General features: G+C 48.2%; 3 protein-coding genes across 9 annotated transcripts; 1 reads left to right on the top strand and 2 right to left on the bottom strand.

The window, feature by feature from the left end:
- Positions 1 to 1,225: 1,225 nt before the first annotated feature.
- LOC146252201 (amphoterin-induced protein 3) lies at positions 1,226 to 2,963 on the top strand. Its single transcript, XM_084680960.1, has one exon. It carries the CDS (start codon positions 1,226 to 1,228, stop codon positions 2,666 to 2,668), a length of 1,443 nt encoding a protein of 480 aa, XP_084537086.1. The 3' UTR covers positions 2,669 to 2,963.
- A 3,907-nt stretch (positions 2,964 to 6,870) lies between these two features.
- On the bottom strand, positions 6,871 to 21,161 carry tasorb (transcription activation suppressor b). Of its 2 annotated transcripts, none has more exons than XM_084680657.1 (23): positions 20,736 to 21,161; positions 18,960 to 19,105; positions 18,722 to 18,814; positions 18,557 to 18,629; positions 17,330 to 17,421; positions 17,053 to 17,187; positions 16,810 to 16,934; positions 16,635 to 16,672; positions 16,051 to 16,156; positions 15,777 to 15,880; positions 15,467 to 15,576; positions 15,256 to 15,328; positions 15,062 to 15,136; positions 14,141 to 14,971; positions 13,317 to 13,606; positions 13,130 to 13,232; positions 11,467 to 13,034; positions 10,545 to 10,667; positions 9,974 to 10,133; positions 9,583 to 9,691; positions 9,257 to 9,435; positions 8,946 to 9,080; positions 6,871 to 8,648 (listed from the first exon to the last, which is right to left on the bottom strand). In XM_084680657.1, the coding sequence occupies exons 1-23, from the start codon at positions 21,043 to 21,045 to the stop codon at positions 7,327 to 7,329; spliced, it is 6,300 nt and encodes a 2,099-aa protein (XP_084536783.1). In that variant the 5' UTR covers positions 21,046 to 21,161; the 3' UTR covers positions 6,871 to 7,326. The 2 variants fall into 2 exon arrangements, with proteins under 2 accessions (XP_084536783.1, XP_084536784.1); XM_084680658.1 differs by having other exon boundaries at positions 6,871 to 8,645.
- Positions 21,162 to 21,357: 196 nt separating this feature from the next.
- Positions 21,358 to 25,599, bottom strand: asb14b (ankyrin repeat and SOCS box containing 14b). 6 transcript variants are annotated; one of them, XM_084681206.1, is made up of 11 exons: positions 25,520 to 25,599; positions 25,168 to 25,206; positions 24,675 to 24,852; positions 24,537 to 24,592; positions 24,173 to 24,304; positions 23,847 to 24,005; positions 23,500 to 23,745; positions 23,094 to 23,265; positions 22,442 to 22,976; positions 22,133 to 22,286; positions 21,358 to 21,988 (listed from the first exon to the last, which is right to left on the bottom strand). In XM_084681206.1, the coding sequence occupies exons 3-11, from the start codon at positions 24,803 to 24,805 to the stop codon at positions 21,813 to 21,815; spliced, it is 1,761 nt and encodes a 586-aa protein (XP_084537332.1). In that variant the 5' UTR covers positions 24,806 to 24,852; positions 25,168 to 25,206; positions 25,520 to 25,599; the 3' UTR covers positions 21,358 to 21,812. The 6 variants fall into 6 exon arrangements, with proteins under 6 accessions (XP_084537332.1, XP_084537331.1, XP_084537335.1 ...); XM_084681205.1 differs by having other exon boundaries at positions 25,161 to 25,206; positions 25,520 to 25,591; XM_084681209.1 differs by having other exon boundaries at positions 24,675 to 24,848; positions 25,520 to 25,549.
- Between the last annotated feature and the right edge of the window lie 153 nt (positions 25,600 to 25,752).

Genomic DNA, 25,752 nt, shown 5'->3' with positions numbered 1-25,752 from the left:
GAGGGAGGGGATATTGACAATTCAATTTTAAACCACCAACTAAAACTAAAAGTAAATTATATATATCCACAACAAGTCAAAATGGTGGAGATGTTACAGTTGTGATGACAACCTCTTTTACATAACATAATCTTCATCCTCTGAAAACCATTTAGAGGTAGGTGAGGAAGAGAGAGAGAGAGAGAGAGAGAGAGAGAGAGAGAGAGAGAGAGAGAGAGAGAGAGAGAGAGAGAGAGAGAGAGAGAGAGAGAGAGAGAGAGAGAGAGAGAGAGAGAGAGAGAGAGAGAGAGAGAGAAGGGATACCACCATCATTATTTAATCATGGAGAGAGGAAGACACTAGGCTGGTCTCTAAATGACAGACAGCAGGAGGAGGAGGGGATTGGGAGAGATTAAGTGATCTCTCGTTGTTCTAACACACCGCTGCACGCTGCAGGATGTTTGTTGGGCTCTGCTCTCAGCCAGGGCAGGGAGAGAGATATCAGAGGAACTTTCTGACTGGACAGCAATGAGTGGAGACTAGAACATTCTGTCTCATTAATACAGCGCCTGGTGAAGAGGATTCGAAAACAACTCTGTGGCTCTCAGACAACTGTGTAGAGGACTGATGGAATACATGTTTAAGCAGAAGAAAATCCACTAGAAAGTAAAAGTGTTGTTTTGGCTACTCGTTTAGGACATCGAGGTGCAAGAGAGAACTTGTTGGTTTGAAAGTGTGAAAACTTTGAAGCACGGCTGCTGCTCTCGACTCTTGGCGTGGCGTCAGTCATTCTCACCACATTCAGAACGGGAATGACTCAGTTGGTGCCATTCTTTCTCAAGTATTCTGCAGTGACAATTGCGAGCTCTGTGTCACCTTACTTCCTGCCGATGAGACATTGTCTTGAAGCAAAGAGGTAAAACTCATTACATTATTTAATGACTTTGGAATATGTGTCTAGTGTGGTAATTACTTTAGTACTTATGAAATGTTAATGACCATCATCCCCACTAATCTTTAATTATTCAATTTTAAGTGTCTAGTAGTTGTAAATTTGTAGGGATTCATTAGGGTTAGATTGTAAGATTTTCCTTAAAAGTCTAGAAATATCAAGCACATGGTACACACATCTTGGAGTCTATTTGTAACAAAGGCCCTGTATCTGCCATGACATTTGTATCCATGCATTTTCAGCAGGCAGATCGTCTGAGATAAACACTGTTCAGGGAACTAGGACCAGAGCAGGATGACCCGGGGTTTGGGTCCTGGCAGTGCTGTGGTGCTGCTCTGCCTCCTCCTGCTGGGCTGCTCTGAGGGGACTTGCCCCTCCATCTGCCTCTGTACAGCAGACTCTGTCAGCTGTGGCTCCAGCAGCCTGACCAGACTGCCTATCCTCCTGCCCCCCACCACTTCCACACTTGACCTCAGCTACAACCGCCTAGCATGGCTGGGCTCAGGCAGCTTTTCCAGACTGCCCCGGCTAGACACCCTTCGCCTAGCCCACAACCAGCTCACCACCCTGGGCTCAGATGTCTTCCACAATGCCTCCAGCCTCCGGCATCTGGACCTTTCTTCCAACAAGCTGCACGTGGTGGAGCAGCACTACTTCCAGGGGCTGTGGAGGCTAGAGGAGCTGCTACTGTACAACAACAGGATCATACGTGTGGAGAGTGGCATGCTGAGAGGGTTGGGGAATTTAAAGAAGGCTTACTTCAGCCTCAACCAGATCACAGACTTTCCCTTCTTCTCCATCCAGGACCACAGCCATCCCTTCCTCACCATGCTGGACCTGTCCTCTAACCGCATGACAGCACTGCCCTGGGAGGATGTGAAGGCTCTGCCAGGATCGGTCCAGAAAGGCCTGTACCTTCAAAACAACTCTCTGGCATGTGACTGCTCCATGTATGGTGTGTTCTGGCACTGGGAGCAGAGGGGCTTCGACTCGGTGAAGGACTTCATGGACGATCTCACCTGCCTGATCTACGGGGACCCGCGTGCTGCCATCCGTTTCCTTCAACACTCCCACTTCTTTCAGAACTGCACCCTGGGGCGGGCAGTCTCCCTGCCTGTGACTGTGCTGATCTCCAGCCTGGTTGTGTACGAGGGGGAGAGGGTGCGCCTGGACTGTCAAACTTCCGTCAAAGGGAAAGAACTTTCATTTACATGGCTCTCACCTAACCAGGAGTACATTACCCTCAGCAGTAATGACAGCCTCATTAGCCTCTTCCCTAATGGCACCTTGGAGATCCCTGCAGCCAAGATGAATGACTCCGGCATGTACGTGTGCACGGCTCTGGACCATAAACATATGCTCAACGCCACCAGGGAGGTGAATGTGACCGTAGTGCGAGCCACAGTGGACTCGTTCAGCACAGGCTACACCACATTACTGGGCTGTGTGGTAACCCTGGTCCTTATCCTCATGTACCTCTATCTGACCCCTTGTCGCTGTGGGTGCTGCAAACAGCCTCTCCCCCCAGGCATGCCCGTCTCCACTCATGACCCCTCCACCCTCTCCTCTATATTTTCCCCTTCGTTGGGCCAAAGGGATGTGGCCAAATCCCAGAGCACCAGACACGTGGTGTTTGTGGAGTCTGTGTTGGAGGAGCAGAACGGCTGTCTGAGGGCTGCTCTGGCCACCGACCAGCCCACACTGCGCTGGGAGTGGGACACCACAGGACTCAACTAACCTCAGACAGTCACTGAGCCACACTGCAAACACAGTGTGTGGACATTGTAGTGTAGAAGATTTCCATCTCCTTGATTCTGTCCCAAAGGAAAGAAAAAAAGGTAAATTTCTCTCTCCAATACTTTGATATGTATTTTGTAGGTTTTCATTGTTTTTACCCTTGCTGTTGTGAGATGAAAAAGTCAAGTCAAGGAAAATCCAAGTGAATTCCAACAACTTACTTGTGTGACACTCAAGGACTAACTTCAGTCATAAACCGTGATGGATTCCTCATCTGTTTGCATCAGCTCTCCTCTTCTCACCTGATCAAATCTCCTGATCCCTGTATTCTCAATAAATCTTCTTAGAAACTCAAAGTAAAAAGTGTCTTCGTTATTGCAAATCTTAAATCTTAGCAAAAATGAAGGAAACTACATGTTTAACAATTACAAGTGCAATTCAAAATATGAAATGTGTCATCATGGTCACATCTGCGGTTCTAGTTAACATATATAATCTTTAGGCCACCTGTTACTTAAATAAACCAGAATCCTCTACATTTAGACTGCACAATAAAATGTGTCATAGCACAGTGATATTCACAGTTCATAATACAACTCTTACAGTCCTGTTGCAGATCTTGGAAACTTACTGCACTGGTATCTAGCAGCAACATCAGTGATGATCAGTGTTCCTGGGCTCTCAGGTTGATCTGGATTTGGACTGTGTTGCCAGCCATGCGCGTGCATAAAAGCTAAAACAAAGAGCCATGGGACAAACTAGCAAAGGCTTCATCTCTTTGATTCAACAGAACAGAACTCTTTGACAATTTCAGAACAAACACATTAATGTGAATTGGGGTTACTAAACTCACTTGGCATGCTGCCATTTACTTCAAGCAAATCTGTGCAAAACATGAATGTTTTTGTGGCTTTATATTGTTGTTTTCATGCACTGTGGTGTCAGAGATAAAATATAAACGTATAGATTTAAACAGGCATGAATGTGAGAACCCCAAAAACATGTTTGCAGCGCTAGGATAGAACAAAAGGCATCAAAACTAGAACAACATTAGATCATGACGTCAGGGAACATGGGAATGGATAGAGATGAGTGGACAGCTAATCCTTCTGAGACACAAACAATGATGCCAAGGAAAATACATCAATTCTTCTGAGTTTATGCCCTGGAGAAGACATTCTATAATGTCTTACAATTGTAGTTTAATCTTTATGCAAACTTCCAATGGAGGTTCAGGATTGGATTGAGATTGAACAGGATTCAATCTAATCTTTTTATATAATGTCAAGAGGATGTTGTCAGGTACTACAACTCAAGATCTTCTTTCAGAAGAGAGGCAGTCATGAGAGAAAAATGCCATTCATAAGTTATACTTCTGAAGTAAAAGCACCTCTTTCAAGACCAAGCTGTCTGAATCTTGGTTTGTAAAGACATTCAAGCAGATGTACTGAAAGGTGTTAGCCTTGGAACCAGACAGATCAGGACTGGCGATGCCAGGCTGGGGTTTTGTGATTCACATTTGTCAACATTTGTTTCAAGACATGCAAAAGGTGTGTTACATAAGGCAAACAGATTACAGAAACATTTCTTGTGATCTCAAGGGAAAGGCCTATAGCAAAGACCACCAATAAGGTAAATCTCAAAACAAAGAAGTCTACAAAATGACAAGCCTCCCATAAAATAATCCCTCCTCTCACTGCTTATGTAATGATAACACTGAGGCACTTCCAGTGACCTGCAGCTATAGTCTGTCAGGAGCAGTGGTTTAACAGAGACAGTAGTATTGCATGAAAAATTAGTTGTACTGAGGGCAGGTTTTAGGAGATTAGCAAAGGGATAAAACCAGGTGCTTAGTCAATTCCTCCGATTCTAAATCCCTTTAATCTGTTCCCCGTTCTGACACAGAGCTCACACACAGCTGGGGAGAGAATTGTGTTTCCTGTCATGATGAGAGTGGTGGTCAAAACATCCAAGGGAACACAATGTGATCACTTCATGGATGGATCTACATTATTGCTGTAGTTTTTTATGTGTAGGTGATTCAGCAATACACCTCTCACGCTAACAGCAATTCTAATAAACAGCAGTACAGCCTCATCACTTGTTCTACACGAACAGCTAAGCCAATATAATATCTCAGAAAAACACACAGCTCTGAAGGATGAGGTCATTGCTATTGTGCAGGTGTACAATGTCAAACTGCTTTCTCCTCGAGCCAAGTACTGTATGAGCATTTTAAGGCTGTTCCAAGGCAAAATAATTTAGCCTTGGAACTAGGTTTATTGACTCATGCAATCTAGACTGAATGGAACCATTGCTGCAATAAATTACACAGATCTGAACGAAGAGGCACTTGATGCCTGAAAAGATGTCCTTCTAGACACAACACTCCATTACGCTCCAATTAAAGCATGTAGGCCTAGTCTTATTTCCAGGCTATTTGTTTTGCAGGATTTTGGTTGGGATCCAAGGGACATGAAATGATTTGAATCAAGAATCCAATTACCGTGAATGGTGTTTCATTCTGAATAGCAGAAGTGGAATTGCATTCACTGTTGAGGTCAGCCTTTCTGGCAATAGAACTGTCAAAACAGCCATCAGGCTGCGGTGGAAGCATCTAGCTGCAGTAAAAATCCACTCTGATATCCCTGACTGTGATGGCCCTCATCAGTGCTGTCCCCAAATCCCCTCACACCTCATGCTGTCTCACTCTTCCCCAATTAGCTAAGCCTAAACCCCGACAGGACCACATTAGCTGCAAAAGGACATTGTTTGACATGTCAAGATTCTAAACATTCAACTTTTGGCCTGGCTACTGTCTCGAGTCACTGTTGCAAGGCAAGTCTTTCATACCTTTGGATTACACTTTTATCCCTTGAATCATTCAGGATGTGTTGTGTGTGAAATACAGTGCATCATGATAATGGAGACAATGCCAGCTCTCTGATGTTATGGCTCTATAAAGCATCTGGATGTCTTTGTTCCTGGGCCAAAAGGAAGATTCTAGTCCAGACAGAGCCCATTCACAACACTTTGGAGCCTATTCTCGGGGAATGTCAATTGAAGACATATGCAGATTGGGACACAGTCTGTTTGTGATCGCATTAGTATGTAATGTAAAGTAGACTGTCACAACATTCTCTGGCAAAAGGTCAGAGACATGGGGCTGCGTTGGCTAAGCTTGCTTCAGGATATTAGTGTCGCTGCTGATCTATTGTAGGCTACTATTAAATGAATTCAGACATACCTATTCACACACCTAATAGTACATAAAGTATTTCTGTGTATTATTGTCATGCCAGACTAACTGCCGATCACATGATTAAAATGGACATCTGGAGAGGAGCATTTTCTATGAGAGATTTCATAAATATTATCAGTTGATTGATGTGGAATGAAATATACAAATCAAAAGCTGTTCTGTGACTGCAAAGTCCACATTTGCGTAGCATACATCTAACGAAGAAGCATCAAAGAAGCTCTCTTAATGCATCATTATTTGGATATAGAAATATTGTAATAAACTCCTAAATGGGCTGTAAATTGTGCATGCTGAAAAAAACAGCCAGACCAGGCACAGGCCAGAAGGAGGGCCTTTTCATAAATCTACAATAGCTATGCTAATGTGCCGTGACACAAGGACCAAAGAGCTATAGTCATCAGCCTCATGTCAAAATACACTCTGGATAGAATCGTTCCTATAAACATACTCTGTATTAACAAGACTGGATCATTCTATGATTGTGCACACTGCCGGTTAGATATAGCGATCACCATTTTGCAATGTCATAGTTGTCTCTGGAAGATACAAAGAAACATCCCTCACTAGTAAGTAAGTTCGGGATTTTGTGCATAAAACACTTTATTTTAGCGTGAAAACAGCGCACTCTAGTGGTAAATGAACACCAGACTGTAAAACCTTGCAAATTGATAACAAAAAAAAATCTATTTACGAATGACTCCAGTCGACTCGATATAAAATCAACTGTTAGTCCTCTAATCCAGAGAACCAAAGGAGTTATTGATTTTCAACTAATACCAGACTCACCCTCATCCTACTTAACATAATAAAAAAATTCTTCTCATAATTAACTTGCCAAAGCCATCATACATCATTGTGAACTGCAAGTGAGAGAGCAAATGTACAGTGAACTACAACACTCAGAGAAAGCTTTAGACCCCATGAAATCCCCAGGCAACAATAAGATTTGAAAGATGTTTATTCATTTTCATTTATCTTTTTTAACAACCAAGCCTGTAAAAAAAAAAAATCTAAAGTGAAGTGCTTTTCACTTTTTTTTCTTGTTAAAAAAATATTGTCAGCCTTTCCCCCTTGTTCAAAAACCATTTTAGAATTGGGACAAACAGAAAATTGAACGACTATTCCGAGAATCTGGAAGGCCATCACGTTTCTTGGCAAATATAAATATAGTGGTTTGAACAAGGTGTGAAACAGCTCACATGGAAAGAGCAGACATACAGCATACACGCCAGTAGGACACTTACCACTGCCATTTGTTTATTTGTAAAAAAAAAAAAAAAAGAATCCTTCAATCACTTATAGATCAAATGTAAGTAAATATTTACATTCAGACAGCTCTACCAGTCTCTGAAGTACGTCATCCAACATTGTTCCCTCGTTAATGTTGATTGTCTGTTCAGGGGGAGTAGTTGTGTGAGTATGTGTAGTCTGAGTAGTAGTCCTGACCCCTCCCCCTCCCCCTCCCCATGGGGTAACCCCAGGAACAAGGTGCTCCTCTAGTTCCTTCCCCCTGCTCGTGGCCCCGCCCCGGGCCTGGTCCCAGCCTGAGCCACGACCCTCCTGGTTGGGCACCTCTCCCTCGGTAGCCCCCTTTCAACCCAGGACCCAAACCCCCCTGCAGAGACCCATCTATCTGTCCAGGTATGGCACCGTAGGCACCTCCAGTCCCCCCGTGTGTAGGTAGCATGGGTCTGACCACTGAGCCCCCCCTAGTGGCCGCTGAGGGAATGCCAATACCGACTCCATGGCTGTCTGCACAGTTCACTGGAGTCCCGTCCCCCTGACTACCAGGAGTGCTGCTGCCAGGGGCTTCTGTCCATTCTCGTTCCGCGGTCTGGGAGACTGGTCCTGCAATGCCCCCTCCCTGGCTGCATGGGGTCTCACCAGTGCTGTTCCCCACAGATCCCCACACACCATTCCGAGGCCCGCTGAGTGTCCCGTCTCCCTGATGGGTTGTGGCCCCGCCTACACAGGTGGTGGACCCAGTAGTGAAGCTGTGCTGGGCCATGTCGGCCTGGGTGTACCCAGTGGGGTCTGGGTAGGTTCGCGTGGCAGGGAGGGCGGAGGGCGAGGCCTCTGCTGCTGTGCTGGGCAGTGCGCTGATACTCCCGCCTACAGAGAAGGCCCCTCCAGCCCCGGCCAGCGCGGGGTCTGACCCAGACAGGGCCTTGGATGACACATACAGATGCATGAGGTGGGGCGGAGGCGGGGGCTTGACCTCCAAAGGGAGCGGGGTCTGGCCGGTGAGGGGCCCCGTGGTGAGGGCAGAGCCTGGGGCAGCAGTGGAGGTGGAGGCTGGGGCTCGGTAGTCCTGCTCCTGCGTGGCGCTGCAGGGCGAGGCGGGGTAGGCCGGGGAGGCGGCGTAGCCAGAGAAGGAGGTCCACGGGGTTGAAGGACACAGGAAGCTCTGGTGGGGGTTGACTGCAAACCCCCCAGGGGAGGTGTTCCCCACCTGGTTGTTGGCTTTGAACTGGGAGATGGCCGTTTTGAGCGCCGCCAAGTCTGAGTAAGCCATGGAGGAGGGGTTGTGCTCCCCGGAGGAGGTGGTGAGCTGGTCGGGGAGGGGAGGACGGAACTCCTCCGTGTCAGGGAGGGGAGGGGGCTGGGTCTGCTCCTCCAGACCCGCTTCCTGGGTGGGAGCGGGCGTCGCTTCTACCGCCAGGGTGTCGTCATCAGAGTCCAGGGACATGTCCTCTTCCACACACTCATCATTCACTACTGAAACAGAGGGGAGGAAACACCGCGGTAGAAAGCGGAAGAAAACATAGGAAGGGAAACTGTGTGTCAAAGATTAGTACCAGAAAGGTTTGAACGCTAAATGCCTAAACAGGCTATGATATGTTTGATGCAAAGTATTTGTATTTATACATTACATTTAGTCATTTATACATGTTCTACATTTATACATGTTCTACATTTATACATGTTCATGCAGGATGGCTGAAGTATACCGAGGCCATAAGACAGCGCAAGACAGTTTTGTTTCATTCTTAGGTTGATGCTGACACTACCCACCAGTAGAGGGCGGTGTGGGCAGCTCGTTCTGATTGATCCCACCAATTAGGCTGTGGAAACTATTCATGATGTCATCGATACTCGCTATTACAATGCCATTCCTGGAGTACTGTAGGAACATCTCGAAGCGGCGTTCTGCAGGAGCAAGCACAAAGCGAGGGCACCTCATCAACACAGGACAGGACCCATAGTAGATACCCCGTTTGTACTGTGGGGTTATTTGACCAGCAGTAGATTACTGACCAGACCTGACTGACACAGGGCTTGAGTGAAATAAACATGGTTGGTGATGATGATGATGCCGGTCTTACCTGTGAGGAAGATCATGTGGCGCTGCTGGGTGTGCTGAGCCTGGAGCTTGACCAGACAGTCCAGGTCGGGGGCCTGACGTGATTGGGTGTCACACTCATGGTAAGGCAGGAACTCTACCAGGTGCTTCTTCTGATAGGCCGTCAGCAGGTTCAGAAGGCCCATGGCGTTACTGTTCAACCTATGGGAGGAGAAAAGGGTCAGGGATGTAAAACACCGATCTAGTAAATAATGTACTTGTGGCCAGAGCACTGTTTTACGGGGGGGGGGGGGGGGGGAGTTTCTAAAGGTTTGAAAAAGAGTTATTGCCCTGGGTATAACTACTGACCTGCCCAGCTCCTTGAGCTTCTTCTGGGACTTGCAGTGTACCTTCCACTGCCAGGGGTGCTCCGGGGAGCTCTGCTCCTCCAGGAACCTCAGGAAGGACTGCAGGCGCTCTGCACCCCACACACACAGCCCAGCCGTAAGTACACAGCACTCAGAAACACAGCACTCAGAAACACAGCACTCAGAAACACTGCATGTACATACTCCACACACATACACATGAGACTGACCCCAGTAAAGATTACTCAACAGGAATTATGATACCAACCAAATGTAGAGTGGAAACAAAATCAGATAGGGGCCCATGGTGAGGCAGAACACACTATGATAGAGGCCCATGGTGAGGCAGAAACCACCATGTAGGTAGCCCCAGTAGCACTGCTGCTGCTCACCTTGGGTGATGCAGTCTGGGTTCAGCACAAACTCGTCTGACACGATGAACCCTCCGGAGACAAACAGCTCGTTGTAGGTGTGGTTCTTCACGTCATCCAGGCTGTCCACGCCGGCGAAGCTCACGGTGGAGCACTTCTTCAAGGACACCAGGGCAGGGATCTGAGGGAGGGGACGGGAGGGGTCACGGCCATGATGAGTTGAGTTTTTGTTTTTGGGATGACAACATTTTCTTTACCATCTTAACACAAGGGGCTTGGTGAAAAACAAATAACCTTCAGTTAAACAACAACAACGTCCAAAGGCATAAAAAAAGGATAATGTGCAATTAAACTCGTGGTCTCTTAATATTTCACAGAAACTGATTTCACAGAAGCCCAATGTCGGCAGGCAGATGGATAAAACACTAGGACAGCCACAAATTCAATTAGGATTCCATTATTTCAGATGATCTCTTGAGGGCAGAGGCTTTACGTGCTCTGTCTAGCCCTGGCGACGATGACTCATAGTGTGTGTGTTGTGTGTGTGTGTGCGCACGCACCAGCAGGTGTGTGAGGAGAAGGCGGAGGCTACCTTGTGGACGTGTGCAGCGATGTCCTCATTTTGAATGATGATGAGGAGCTTGTCCAGGTTGCTGCTGTTCTCCAGGAAGGACTGGGGCTTACACTCAGCATTGCCCAGGCTCTTCAGGTACTCCTGAGAAAAACAGGCAGCACAGTCAGTCAGGCCCAACACAGACAGACCAGCAGGCAGACCAGAAGGCCCACCACAGACAGACCAGCAGGCAGACCAGAAGGCCCACCACAGACAGACCAGCAGGCAGACCAGAAGGCCCACCACAGACAGACCAGCAGGCAGACCAGAAGGCCCACCACAGACAGACCACCAGGCAGACCAGAAGGCCCACCACAGACAGACCAGCAGGCAGACCAGAAGGCCCACCACAGACAGACCAGCAGGCAGACCAGAAGGCCCACCACAGACAGACCAGCAGGCAGACCAGAAGGCCCACCACAGACAGACCACCAGGCACAGCAGTCACACAGGTAGATACAGACACAGCGATAGACAGACCCATCTCCAGACAGATGGAGCTTGAGCCAGGTACACAATCAAACAAAGGACAAAACAAACATATTAGGAAAAGACTAGACCGTGGAGAAGATTCATGACCTGCAGGCTGACTGGTAATAAACAGTGATTAAGAGATGCAAGTCACCTGCTTCCTATTGTGATTCATTATTACAGTCATGGACTGCTCTGAGAGAAACTCATCATGTCTCCCCGAAGAGGAAGAGAGGATTCAGAGGAAGAAACTAAAAAGGTCACAGTCAGCGACTGCATTGACTATTATAGCTGCTCATTAATCACAGCCGGCCTGGCCTCAAGCCACCATCAAACCCTGGGCCACATCCACCTGAGGTCGGAGCATCCAGGTGTTCCCAAGTTTGGGGTGTATTTGGGTCAAACCCAGAAGGTTACCAGATGGACGTACCTTGATCTCCACACAGATGGCGCTCTCCTCGCCCTCGTCTCCAGGGTGAATGTAGAACTTCACAGTGTTCTTCTGCACGTCCTTAAAGATCTCCACCAGGCTGCTGAACACCTCCGGCTTCAGCTGGCCGAACAGCAGGTTGGCCGCTGGGGCAGGGGCTGAGGCTGGGGCTGAGGCAGCGGCTGGGGCTGGGGCAGGCGCTGAGGCAGGAGCTGGGAGTGGGGCAGGAGCTGGAGAGGCGTGTGCAGGTGCAGGCGAGGCGTGTGCAGGGGCAGGAGAGGCTTGGACTGGGGCTGGGGCCACAGCAGGGGCAGAGGTAGCAGGGGTTGACCCTGCCACGGGGCATCCAGTTTGGTTTGAGTCTGGGGAGCCCATGGTGACCTGGGAGGGCGAGTAGACATCTGTGTGGTTGTCCTCTGTGGAGAGAAGGTCTGGCTTGGTCTTGCTTGGGGGTTTGTGTGGACGCTGAGAGGAGGAGCTCTTGACCTGAGGGGCGTGTGCTTTGGTTTTTGGGGCTGATGTGGTTGGGACGGGAGACTGGGCAGAGGTAGGGGCTAGGCAGTGTGGGGGCGGTAGGTGGGACATGGGAGGTTGGGAGGCGACCGTATTGAGAGTATGTGGGGGAGGTACAGTAGGAATTGGGGGGTCTGGGTTGAAGTGAAGGGAGGAGGAAGGTAGGGAACCAGCTGCCACAGGAGGGGGGTAGTGGCCATGTGGTGGGGGAGCTAAGCCATGTGCACTGGTCATGTCCATGTGGTGAAAACTGGGCTGGGAGATGAGCTTGCCAATCTTCTCCCGGAGTATTTTGACGTGGCCATGGACTGGCACTGGGGTGACGTAGGCGGACACAAAGTCTGAAAAGGAGCTGTTGGGGAGCCAGGTGTCTCTCTGGAGCAGCTGTGAGGGCTGATGGGAAGTGTAGTAGATGTGCTGGCTCTGCATAATGCTCTGGATACCAGAGGACAAGTTGTGGAGCTCCTGGTTGAGGATGTTGTCTAGACTGCTGCAGGGGCGTTGGGGCTGGACCTGGGCATGAGGCTGGACCTGGGGATGAGGCTGAGCCTGGGGATGAAGCTGGACCTGGGGATGAGGCTGGACCTGGGGATGAGGCTGAGCCTGGGGATGAGGCTGAGCCTGGGGATGAGGCTGGACCTGCGGATGAGGCTGGACCTGGGGATGAGGCTGAGCATGGGGATGAGGCTGAGCATGGGGATGAGGCTGGACCTGCGGATGAGGCTGAGCCTGGGGATGAGGCTGAACCTGGGGATGAGGCTGGACCTGGGGATGAGGCTGAATCTGGGGATGAGGCTGGGCCTGGGGATGAGGCTGGGCCTGGGGATGAGGCTGGGCCTGGGGATGAGGCTGAACCTGGGGATGAGGCTGAACCTGGGGATGAGGCTGAACCTGGGGATGAGGCTGGACCTGCGGATGAGGCTGAACCTGGGGATGAGGCAGGAGTTGGAGATGAGGCTGGATTTGGGGCTGAGACTGAAGCTGATGGGGCTCCAAAGCCTCCATAATTTGCAGGTGGCCGTCTGCCACAGGGTCTGGGAGGGTCTGGGGCTTGTCTGGGGAAACAAGACAGAGGAGTCCGGGTTAAGGAGACAAATTCACTGGGTGTGTACCAGCTGTGTGTCTGCAGTGTGTGCTACGTGCTATCTACCTGGGTGAGGAGGGGGACCCCAGGGGGGATGGTCAGAGCTGTGGGGCTGCTCCTCCATTGAGCAGGTACTCATGGGACTCCCAAGACTACACACAGCCTCCTCCTGAAATCACAAACCACCGCCTATTACAAACACGCGTCGGCTCATTTACAAACAGGATTTACCGGCAGATGTCCACACGCTCACCTCAAGGTAGTCCTGTCTGGGTGGCTGTTGTGGTTTCCCCAGGCCCAGCTCAGGCTCCCCTCTCCCCATGCCCAGTGAGGGCTCCACTGGGTCGGGCTGCTCGCCGGCTGCCCCCTGGGCCACGGCCTTGTTGAGGGTGTCCAGCAGGATCTTGAGCAGCTGCTGGGTGTTTTTGTTGGAGGACCCCTGGGCGCCCCCCCGGTCCCGCAGGTCAGTGTCGTAGATGCCCATGCTCTCCATGACCGCTGCCAGGTTCTGGCTGCCTTCCTCTAGGATGTCGTCTCCGTGGGCTACAGGCAGGAGACACACGCAGTGAGGTTATGATGGATGATGACAGGGATGCCAATGCCCGTTGTGACTTCTCCCACACCCCCCTTAAAAGGATAACTGACAACTGTAACTCCGACAACAGAACTTTCCTGCTTGCTTAGACGCTGTTGCTCTGCGACTTGCCACAAACAATGACTTTCGAGCATGTGACAAAATGAAGGAACTTCTTGCATTGACACTGAGAAACAGACCTTAAGAACAGCACATTGACGCTTTCTCATTTCCGTACACCTGAATCACAGCATCCTTAACTCCGTGGCATCCTCGGGAGTTTGCACTGCCACTCAATTCGCCCGGTGGTCAATATTTCCACCGTATCACAACCCCATACCACGAATAACATTTCCATTTAAATTAGGCACAATATACCCAGTTCAAATGTTAGAGCCATTTTAAATGGAGCCTAGCCAATGCATTCCCGCAACACAAGACAACGTCACCGTTCGAATCCCCTTTGGACTGTTCTAATACTCGTGCCCACCACCACTCCTCACCTTGGCTGGGCTCTCCGTTGCTCTGGGGGTCAGAACGGAGGTGTTTGGACGTGCCTCCTGTGTTCTCCTCCTCCAGCTTCCTCTTCAGGCTGTGGGGGTCCGAGGCGGCGTCCCTCCCCCCGTCTGGCCTCTCCTTCCCTGGCTCCTTCACCAGGGCCTTCTTATGCAGCTGGATCAGCTTCAGCAGCTGCTTCATCTTGTCCTTGTCGTACTCATTCTGGCTCATCTTCAACCGTGCGTTCTGGGGCTGGGGCCGAGCGTGAGGCTGGCCTCCGTTTGAGTGGGACGCGCCTGGCTTCCTTCGGTCAGTGTCTGCAGGGAGCCTCTCGGGCCTGTCGGACCCCCCTGAGCCCCCCCAGTCAGACACGGGGCTGTAGTCTGTGGAGGCCGGGGCAGGGGTGGGGACCAGGGTTGGAACAGGGATGGGGGCAGGGGTTGGAGCAGGGATGGGGGCAGGCGCAGAGGGCTGCTGTATCCTCTCCATCATGTCTTTAGCCTTGGCCAGTGGGAGGATATAGGAGGCAGGCCCGTGGATGTAGGAGCGCAGCTGGCTGTCCATGTTGGGTTTGGACCGGGGGGGCGGGGGGATGTCGCTGCGGTCGTCCAGGTTCGGTTTGTAGTCCGGCACCTGGAAGTGCCGGGAATGGCAAATATCCCTGCGGCTCAGGAAGTCCTGCGCCTGGCGCTCCACCCCAGAGCTCAGGTCTTTGCCTGGGTTGGAGCGCAGCTTCAGAAGGGCGTAGTGGAGGGCTGGGACAAAGGGCTGCATGGAGGTCAACATGGGGGGCTGGGGCTCAGCAGACAGGAGCTCTGGCTCAGACATTCTGGAGGCTGGGGAGGGAGAGAGACATCAGTTGATGATGTAATTCTCTACTGTGACTGTGGTGTGAAAGGGAGCTGGTATTTGTAAGCAGGACTTACTGTGCTTGATGACTCCCCTAGGCTCCTGGAAGATGAAGAGGGCTTGAAGGCTCCGCCCAAAGCGTCCCCGCTGCTCTGTAAGGAAAAAGAACAGAGGACGTCCTCAGAGGTAAACCCCACAAGACGAGACACACACCGTGTGCTGGCGAGGGGAAAGACAGAAGGCTGGACAGACAAACTACCACAGGGCCTACCGTTGGGATTAACCATCTGAGCCGATGACAGCAAGAAGAGAAAACCTCTGTCCAACAAGGGTTTCACCAGCACCTGGAGAGAGAGATGCATCAGGACAGCTCCATACAGCACTCTCTGAACACTCCATGGAGTTCTACCTGCCGAGGACGGTGTTGTGTGGATGTGCTGCTGAAGCTGTGTATGGAGGACCCAGGGGGTGCTGCCACTCACCATCCGGTCCCGCTCCAGCTTGTGGAGGAGTCCTGAGAGGCTGCCACTGCCAGCCTTGCCCTTCCCACTGACCACCTCAAACAGGCTGCAGTACATCCCGCACTTCAGCACTGGAACACACACGAGCACAGACACCTTACAATGCTGTCTACAGCCGAACGGAGCCTCCAAACCGTGGCAAAAGGATGATTGGATTCATTCTGTGTGTGTGTGTGTGTGTGTCCCAGGGTTGTGTGTGTGTGTATCAGGAGTAAACAGCAGAAGGAGCTAGAGAGACAGATGAACATGTTGATGAAGGAGCGCTGCTGACCTTCCCGTGTGCTGCTGTAGGTCTCCCAGGAGAACAGCACCGAGGGGATCTTCCTCTTGGCCTGCTCCAGCTGCATGCCCCGGCTCAACTCCAACTTATCTGACCTGTACGGCACAAGGTCACGTGTCAGCACAACTCAAGAGTTGTATTTATGGTAACAACAGTGGTAAAGTCCTGTTTAGCCAGATTTATTTTTAGTTCAATTCATGAGCGACTAAAAAACACTAGTGTGTGTGTGTTTGTGTTGAGGCTACGGTAAGGGTGTGTTCCTTACAGTTTGAAGGGGAGGTAGGGCCTTGTGGAGGAGCGCAGGCAGACCTGGCACAGCTCCTGGCCCTTGTTGACCAGAGGGCCACTCCACACAGTGTAACAGGTCCTCACTAACCAAAGTCAGATAGGAGGGGGGCATAGGTCAAAACAAAGGCACAGCATGTACATGCAGTGCCACATGGATCCACATTTACATGTATTCATTTGGCAGACGCTTTATCCAAAGCGACTTCTAAGAGAGAGCTTTACAAAAAGTGCATAGGTCAATGATCATAAACCACGAGATAGCCAAAACATGAAGCATACATTGTGAAAAAGCAAATAAGTGCCAATGGGTAGAACCAGAAGAGCATGTAGTTAAATGAGTACAAGTAGTTAAATCAGTTACAACTAACCAACAAGTCCCTCAATAATTGTCAATGTGTTCCTGGAGGAAATAAACTATCATCAGATCCAACTAGTCTTTCTTAAGTGCTGGTGTACTCCTGGAACAAGTGCGTCTTAGCCTTTTTCTGAAGGCTGAGGATCTAGTTTGACATTGTTTGCATTTTAATCTTAATGAACACGAGACAGAGAATATGCAACAACCTGGTCCTCTGCTTCCTTCACAGCTGCTCGTGTTGAACCTGCCAATGAGAAGAACAGAAAGAACCAGAATTTTTTTTATTGCTTAGTGTCTGTCACATACACCAAACAAAGAATACAGGCAGACCGACTGACAGACAGACAGACAGGTGTTGGTTGTGGATAACTATGCACGTACCTATGAGATGTCATAGGGGCCACTGCAGCCTCCTTCCCTTTGTACTGAAAGGACACCACGGCGTAGGGACACACATGCCTGGGCCGAGGCTTGATCTCATCAAACGCAAACTCAAAGTAATATTGCTGCAAGAGAGGAAGACAGACAAACAAGGTCATTCATTCCTAGTCTAAACAGACAGAGAGTATCTCAGGCGCCCAGGTTCTCCGCTCTATAGAGAGCAGAAATCGGTCCACTGTTCACCTGTGTTAGCTCAAAGGCTCTGTATGACAGCAAGGAGGTGACCCTGGTGGCGTTTTTGGACACATGGCAGTCAAACTTGGGTGTAGGCTCTATCACGCTCTTGGGCATATTTTCATGGATGCTCTTCAAACGGCCCTGAGATACACAGACAAAACACAAACATATGAGACTAATGGCTACTCGCTACTGTCTCTAGCAAACAGTAGCACAGGAAAGCACGTTAGACACAATTTTGTTTGTGTGTCCTTGACTCAAGATTGGTGTGATGAATCCATACCCTCATAACTTTGAATATGACTATGTCTCCACAAGCTCCCACTTCAAATGGATTCATTTGCAGCAAATCCGAGTATTTGGAAAGATAAACACCTGAAAGAAAGGACAGCAGGAAACATTATGATAAAGCCACATTTAACCCTTTAGACAACCTATCGGTGTGTGTAGGGGTCCAATGTGTGTCAGGGATGACGACTCGTCCCTCTGGGTTCAGGAATCCTCATAAACACTGTGGCCATTCCCAGCTGTTGCTAAGTCCTGTATTAGGTATCCTCAGATATAACCAGGGCTCTACGCTAACTTTTTTTTTTGCTGGAGCACATGTGCCGCCAAGTGAAAATCTTAAGGGGCACAGACAAAAATGTTGTCTGTGTAAAAACTTTAAACATTGCATCATTATTAGACTAATTGAATGAATTACACAAAATTGACCGAAAACAGAATTGGTTACTCATTTATTCATTCGATATTTATTACTTTTTTGTATTCATTGTAACATTGTTTTAAACTGACTGGCTTGGCCAAGCTTTGGAACATGGGAGTTTTAAGATCTTTTTCCAGCTGACAGACAGTTTTTAGCACATTTAGGAGGCGTCAAACATTTCCAGGGAGGGTGCCTCTGTACTGATCCGAATGAAGTCCTCTGTGGTGGATGGGTTCAAACTACTCATTAATGGGAAATGTAGTTTTTATATTGTATTCGCATCGGTGTACATGTAGGGTTGCAACTGCGCTGTTGGTTTTAGGCTATCGCAGGACGCAGCCTATGAGGTTTATCTGAGTTACGATTAATAGTAGTTGAAATCTCTCTCTCTCTCAAAAAAAAGAAATAAATGTTTCCTGTTGCAAATAATGGTTTGAGCATTTGCAGGTTCCATCGTCTCTTTTCACGAAACTGACATCTCCAATAGGTTAAAGACTCTCTCGCACGAGTGCGCCCAAATACTTTCCCATGCTCACACACACATATTTGTACTTGCATATGCAAGTAAAATGGGTGCACTGTAGAGCCCTGATAACAGAGGCAGCATTCAAAGCTGTCTGTCTAAGCAGGGGACAAGATGAAGCAGGACTATTAAACATCCTCAATATCTGGGACCCCCAACGTCTGCAACTGTCATGGTCAAGAGCACTGCCCAATGACCCGACCGTCCAATATCTATCAAGGACACCCTGACAGTACCCATGCACCACACCCCCCCACCCACCCACAGACATGGTCACTCACCCATGGATGTGCTCCCTAGTGTGGTGATCCTGGTGTGGCCCACAGACAGCCCCTTCTCACAGATCCACGGGAGCTGAGAACACAGCAGCACAGAGTGTGAGACTACCCTCCTTACCACGGGGCCATGTTAGGCATCTGGAGTCGGAGGAAGACAGGAAGCTGTACCTTGGACTTGTCTGGAAACAGGAAGCAGTAGGACTCCAGCAGCTCGGCCTCGGTCCTCCCTTCCTGTTTCAGCTCCCGCCTCTTCTCAATAAACTTCACACGGGGACAGAATGGGAAGGAAAGAGACATTTGAAACATGCCGTTTAAGCAAAACTCATATCCGCGATTCATTCAATTAGACAGATTATGAAGTCATCTTTCTGGAGACAGCTTCCCATCAGAAGACGTGACTATCTACCTCTTTCTCCAGCAGCTCATTGTGAATGAGCCTGGCCTTGGAGTAGGAGAAGGTCCCTCGTGACGAGTTATCCAGGTAGAAGGAGGACAAGATCTTCACCAGGTCCTCAAACTCCCGCGAGTCAGGAGGTAGGAACTGGTACAGTCCTGGGAAAGTCACCACAGCAGTGGACACTGAGTTAGCACACATTAGCCTTGAAATGAGATCCTGATGCATCAGTTACTATTTACTATACAGTTTACAAAGATCTGGTTAGAAAACAAATCTCTTAGTCGGCAAGGTTGGAAGGTTAGGAGAAATTATCTGATTTGATGTGAATGACCATCTAATCTTGATGGTACAGTCCGTCAGTAATCACTGGCATGACCATACAACAGGCTGGGCAAATAGGTTCTATACTTCAGTGTCAGTTGAGCCCCTTGTCGTACTTCAGTTTCAGCCCGTGTCTGGCTATTTCAATTGGTGGGCCTGTTTCTCATACCACAGCTCTGACCAACATCGAAATAGAAATGAGATGAACCACAATGTTTCAAAGAACATGAAGATTAGCTCCAGGCCAAAAAAGGGAAACACTGATAAACATTACTCATCAAAAGGAGTTAAGATAGGGACCAGCCTAAGAGGGGAAACTGGTGTTGATTGACAGCATGTGAGCACTGCTTGGAGAAACACACAGTGGATATTAACATTCTGTGGGAGTTGCGACAAATGATGAGAAACTCTGTGATTAATTAGCCAGGTTTTCAGTGCAGGAAAACAGTTCCAAGGACACTGTTCTAGGGGGAATGAGGAAAGTTGGGGTACAGCAGGCCCTTCCTACAACTAGCCTAATAACAACAAAAAGAGCTCCAAACATAACTGATCATGGAGGATATGAATATCGTAAACACAAAATACTCCACAAATAAACGCCTTCCTAAAGAATAAGCCTGTGTCAAATTCACAGGGACACTAAGATCACAACTTGTATCTTAAACAGGCTCAGCCAGCCACCAGAGCACACATGCCAAGCTACTGACAACAAAGTAGGACTCATACAAAACAAGCATCTGCATACTGGTTTACAATACAGCATGTATTTATCTCAGTGTTTCTTACAAGGCATGACAGCACTGCTTTAGCATGAATGCATGTTCTGGGACCATACAATCTAAGTCGGCTGGGTCACTGACACTGCAAAGGGAAGGGATTGTGCTTCACCACAAGGGACCTTCATAATCTGGACTGTCAACGAGGATACGGAGCATGGGCTGACTACCCCTTGAGTGACTTGGAGGGGTGGTGGGGGGGGGGGTAGCCACTTTATTCCCTTAACAGTGGGTGTGGTGTGATATTTGATTATATTTGCTACAATTGCCAGTGAAGCCCTCAAAATGTTTAGGGAGTACTTCACTGCCACCAGAACTCACTTCCAAGCTCCCCATGGATCTCTATAAGGATAGATAATGCTCTGGAGACAATCTTCACGTGCTTCCCTTAACGCGCCTCTACAGAAACTTACCTGCAATGCTTGTAGAATTTAGCTAGCTAGCCTGACTAGCATTAGCTGTCCACCAAATGTACAGTTGTTTAGTCTACCCAGCTGCTGCAGATTCAATAACTTATTTAATTACATAAGTAAGTATCATCGATATAAATGGCAACAATATTCTCAATTTCAAACGTGAGATGATTGAGAACTTGGACTATGCTAACAGTTAGCTAGCAAGCTACACACAGCAGCAATATTATAAAACAGGGCAGCCTCTGTTGGAAATAGAAGTGAAAGGGCACAACCTTTCCGTTCTTTTATCTTCCTAGGGATCTGAAAATGTCTTCGTGGCAGGTCCTCGGCGTGTCTCTGGCCTGGCAAAGGCGAATTACTGCTACTCCTGGCATCAGACAGCCCGCTCTTCCGCCGATCAGAGGCTTCTTGTTGGGGCATTGCACCCTCTTCACATCCAGTCTGATCGCCATTTTGGTTGGATGTGGTCGAGGTGGCGGCTGACAGCGAATTCCTCTTGCTATCGCAGCTCTGCCTGACATGTTCGTTTGTCTCTGTACATTCTGAGTCTTTTTTCCCCTCCGCCTTGGGGTTCAGGGCCATTTTGCAGGCACCGTGTTCGTCTGTCGCGGGCAATGTTGCTAGTTGGACACAGCGCCGCTTAACTGATATACTCCACTCCTCACCCAACCTCCGCCATAGTGAATATGACGTACACCTTCTTCTCCACCACTGCAAAACGCTGGCGTCAATGTTTACATTCAAGCAAATCCGCGCCTCCCACAGGTCAGTTGGTGAACAACGACCTATGAATCCACTTCAGAGACTGGACAAGGGTCGCTTGGGGGTCACACTGTCTGTATCAGTGCGTAGCCTACTGTCTTTATTGCATAAAAAACGACAAGTAGAAACATATTTGTAAAACCATGTAGCCTAATCTTTATTGGAGTTCAATTATTCAGTTGAGGGTTGCACGAATCACAAAATTACATATCTGAACAACTTATATGTCTGCGTTTCTGTACAAGGCAAATAGGCTATTTAGCATACATTTTTTTTCTTCTTACACAAACAAATTAAATGAACCGTTGTCCATACACTGCTTCACAGGTTCAAAAATCTATGGCAGGTCTAGGATAATAATAATAGGACAAAACATTCTTGAATCAGAAATTGTTCTTACATTATACAGTGAATACATAAGCTCATAAATGTTTCATCCACTGTACTTCAGCCTGGCAATACTGTTGCTCAATTCTTCCCGGAAAGAGTAATTGTGTGTCTGAAGATCAGCAAATATTATATAATTCTATCAAGGGGACAACCCATAATGTCTTTTCACAGACAAGCTGTGGCTATAGTGTTGAAAGTTATGGGCTGGCCATGCTGCCTCTGCTGTAGACATCGTACTCCCGGTAGCGCAGGTAGTCCTTCAGGCTGTTTGGAAGAGGCAGGAAGCTGATGAAAACAGGCGCCCTCAGGCGTAGGTTGCGCAGGCAGGCTCGAATGCGCAGACGACACAGGTGCTTCAGGCTGCGCACATTCTCTGCAAAGTTATAGCAGATTGAGTAATCTACAAAAGCATTTCTACAACTATACAATCATTTGTGTAGGTATACTAATATAGTCTGCTCAGTCAGACACACTTTTAGGATATCATTCTAAATCTCCCGTAACCCATTTCTCCTGCCTTGAATTTCACAGATCTCTGGCCACTGTTTCTGCTGCTTCAGGATGTCCTTCAGCTTCGTGCACAAGATGACATGGTCAGTGTAGTCCAGCATAATGCGCACTACCAGTCCAGAGATGTGCTTGAGCCAGTACACTGTTATCACCTCACAGAACTGCAGAAAACAGACATTGGGAACAGATTGACTGAGAGAGACCGGTAAGATAAAGAAAAGAGAGAAAAAGCAATAATGATCCAATGAACAATAATGCCCTGCATCCATGATCCATGAGACCCCACTCCTATACCATATTTCCCAGACTGTCTCACCACCATGTCTTTGATGACTGAGGTCGTCCATGGCGCATAGTCATGGGAACTATCACCATAGGGACAGTCGAAGCAGCGTTGCACATCATAACCGTGGTTTAGGAGCATCCTCAGCATGACCTCATCTTTCAGGGCATACTGCAGCGCAGATGGGAAGTGAGTGGTGTTGACACCAGAGTAGTAGTTGACATTGGCCCCATACCTCAACAGGGTGTTGATAAGCTCGTAGTTGCCATGTCTGAGGGCCACCTGAAGGCAATTGATAGGGTCCTGGTTGACCATAGCTTCAGCCTCCAGCAGGAGACGGGTGCACTGAAGGTCATTGTTGGAAACAGCAAAGTAGAGCGCAGACTTGCGTTCATCATCGTAGTTCCGTCGTATCCTTGGGTGGAGCATGAAGTTGGGATCATAGCCAGCCTGGAGAAGCAGCTCCACACACTGAGCATGCCCCCCAGCCGCCGCAGAGTGAAGAGGACTCATCCCACTCTCCTTCACCACCTCCATTTTAGTCACCGGGATCAGTTGCTCCAAAGCCCTGTCAGGAGAAGAGTTTGGTATCTATACTTTCCGTATGAAATACAAAGGATTGTATAAAGTCTATGCATTTGTATGAATAGCTGAAAGTATGAAGTGAATATTTAGAATTCCTCACAGTACGTGGCCGTGGTATGCCACACGGTGGAGAGGCAGGTGCCCGCTGGGCAGTGCTATGTTAGGGTCGGCCCCATGGTCCAGCAGCAAAGAAATTATGTCAGGGTTCCCTGATTCAGCTGCATCAAACAGTACTGAACCAGCCAACTCTGACTGATACCCCACACGTGCTCCTGGGAGAGACATTCAGAAGAGAAACATAGAGACAGATGAAAGAGAGAGAAGGGTAGAGAGATATAGAGTTGAGAGATAAAGAGAGCTCAAAGAGAAGAGGAGTAAGTGGCACAAACATGCACCCACACATAAATAGAGAGGAACAAAAATTGTTGTACAAACAGACTAGTACATCTACAGTGATGGTAACAATATTAGTACACCAGCAGCCATTTATACACTAAGAAACCCACCTTTCTGTAGCAAGACTTCCACCACGTTTAGATGGCCAGCCTGTGCAGCCAAGGCCAGGGGGTTCTTCATGTTGGTATCATAGACATTTGGGTTGGCGCCGGATTGTAGGAGCAAATACACAAAGTTCTCCTGACCCAGCAAGGAAGCCTCGTGAAGAGGGGTTCGGCCCAAAGGTCCTTTTGGGTCGACTTTGGCGTTGTAGCGAAGCAGCAAAGTGGCCAGGTCATACTGGTCATTAATTAAAGCTGTAAAGTAAGGAATCGAGAGAAAGAAAGTAATGAGAGTTTTTTTTGTTCCACTACCGCAGCAGTTTTCTAATAAAGGGACCCAAGTGGAGCCATGTTACCTGCCACAAGTGGAGAATCCTCCTCATCATCCTGTATGTCTGGATTGCATCCATTCTGTAGCAGGAATGTAGCATTAGCCCTGAGGCCATGCACCACAGCTAGAAAGAGTGGTGTTTCCCCCTTCAAAGTGCGGCAGTGGAGTGCACCCAGTGGAGAAGCTGGCCCCAACATGTCAAGCCATAATAAGTTAGATGTTCCTACTTGAATTGTAATATTGAATGATGCAGTCAATTTATCAATGATTGTACAGTGTGCATCAAACTACTGTGTGTGGAGTTATGTGTAGGATATACTGTACTGTAGGTCTTGGTTTGTGGTTTTGTACCTGAGAACACTATCTCTAGGATGTGTTTATTGTCCTGCACTGCAGCCTCATGCAGAGGGATCCATCCTCTATGATCTACTCTGGACATGACCCCTGGAAGCTCTGTCAGAGCCCTCAAGGCCTCCTCATCCCCTGTGTCAAGAGGGGCAGAATGGATGGCAAACAGGTACCAGACGTAGGTTTTTAGGATTGAATTATTACTGAAGAATGAGTGTGAAGAAGCCACCAACAATATTATACACGCACACTGAACCTCCATGACATTGTTGTCCTAAATCTCATCCATCCTCATCCCACACATAAGACGGACAAGGATGACCGTTCAGTAGGAGTATTACTGAGACATAATAACTGTTCGGCTCACCTTCATTTACTGCTTTAAAGATCTCATCGGGTTCATCCTTAGTGCCTGCAAGGTGACTGGGGAAAATATTGGGACAGTCAGCCACATGTAGCATCATAATGAGATGGTCGTTTCTATACAGCATATTGGATATCTTACCTGGAAATTGCTGCCTTGCGTTTACTATATTGGAGCAGGCTCTGTTCGATCATATACTGTGTGGCCTCATCCTCATCCCTGTCATCTTTGTCTTGTTCAAACTCATCTCCAGTCTCTGTCTCCGTATTCATCTGTCACACCTTGAAGGATTGCTTCACCAGTAATTAACAGAATCTGTCTGGGGAGACACAATTACTATGTGAGCCACAACAAGACTGTTAAGCACAGTACCAGAGACTCACAATGAACAGTAACTCGCAACACACTCACAGCTGAAAACAGAAGACAGAATAGACATGGTACAGAACATAGAGCATGAATGACCGAGCATGCACTTCACAATACACATGTGAGGAATACAAAAATCATTTATTTCAGCAGTGTCTGCTGTATACTGTAATACAATTTTGTGTCCGATGATGAATGATAGTTTTGGCCTGAATTAAATGCCCTAGTTCATGTGCATGTGGCTGAGACTGTGGTTACCAGGAACCTTAGACTTCTTGTTAGCTTGTGTGATCACAGGGGAAATCTGGAAACAATAAAACTGCAGTTAGCCCTCCAGTTATGTAGCGTTAAATGTGTAAATGAAGTCTTGCTGGGTCTTTACAGAATATATCTTCATGCAGTTCTTTGAGCAGAAACCATGCTGTAATTCTTAAAACTTCTGGGCTTTGAAGTCAATAGAAAACCTTTGCATGCCATAGACTTAAAGTCAACAGTTGGGAGCATGGTACCATGCAACACAAATGCAGATGCATGCATTGTCAACATTAATACACCACTCCACTTTCACACATTCAAGAACATCATGTGCTAAGATAGTGTATTTATTATCTGTTTACCTTCAGGCTGTGCGGATCCAGTAGCCCTCTTTATGTTCAGTGGGCAACTCAGCTCCCAAACACACCTATTTATATCTCCCCTCTATTTATATCTAGTCACGGGGTTTTCCTAGCGCCACCAGGAGTTTAACTGACAGACAGTGACACACAGTGACACACTGTCCTCTCTATGGCCAAGAGGCAGAGGATGTCACACAGACGTCATATGACACACGATACTCTTAACATCAAAG

The sequence above is a fragment of the Hypomesus nipponensis genome, chromosome 18 (assembly GCF_054491055.1).
Source record: "Hypomesus nipponensis isolate SF chromosome 18, ASM5449105v1, whole genome shotgun sequence".
Lineage (NCBI taxonomy): Eukaryota > Metazoa > Chordata > Actinopteri > Osmeriformes > Osmeridae > Hypomesus > Hypomesus nipponensis.
This window is presented reverse-complemented; position numbering and strand designations above follow the sequence as displayed.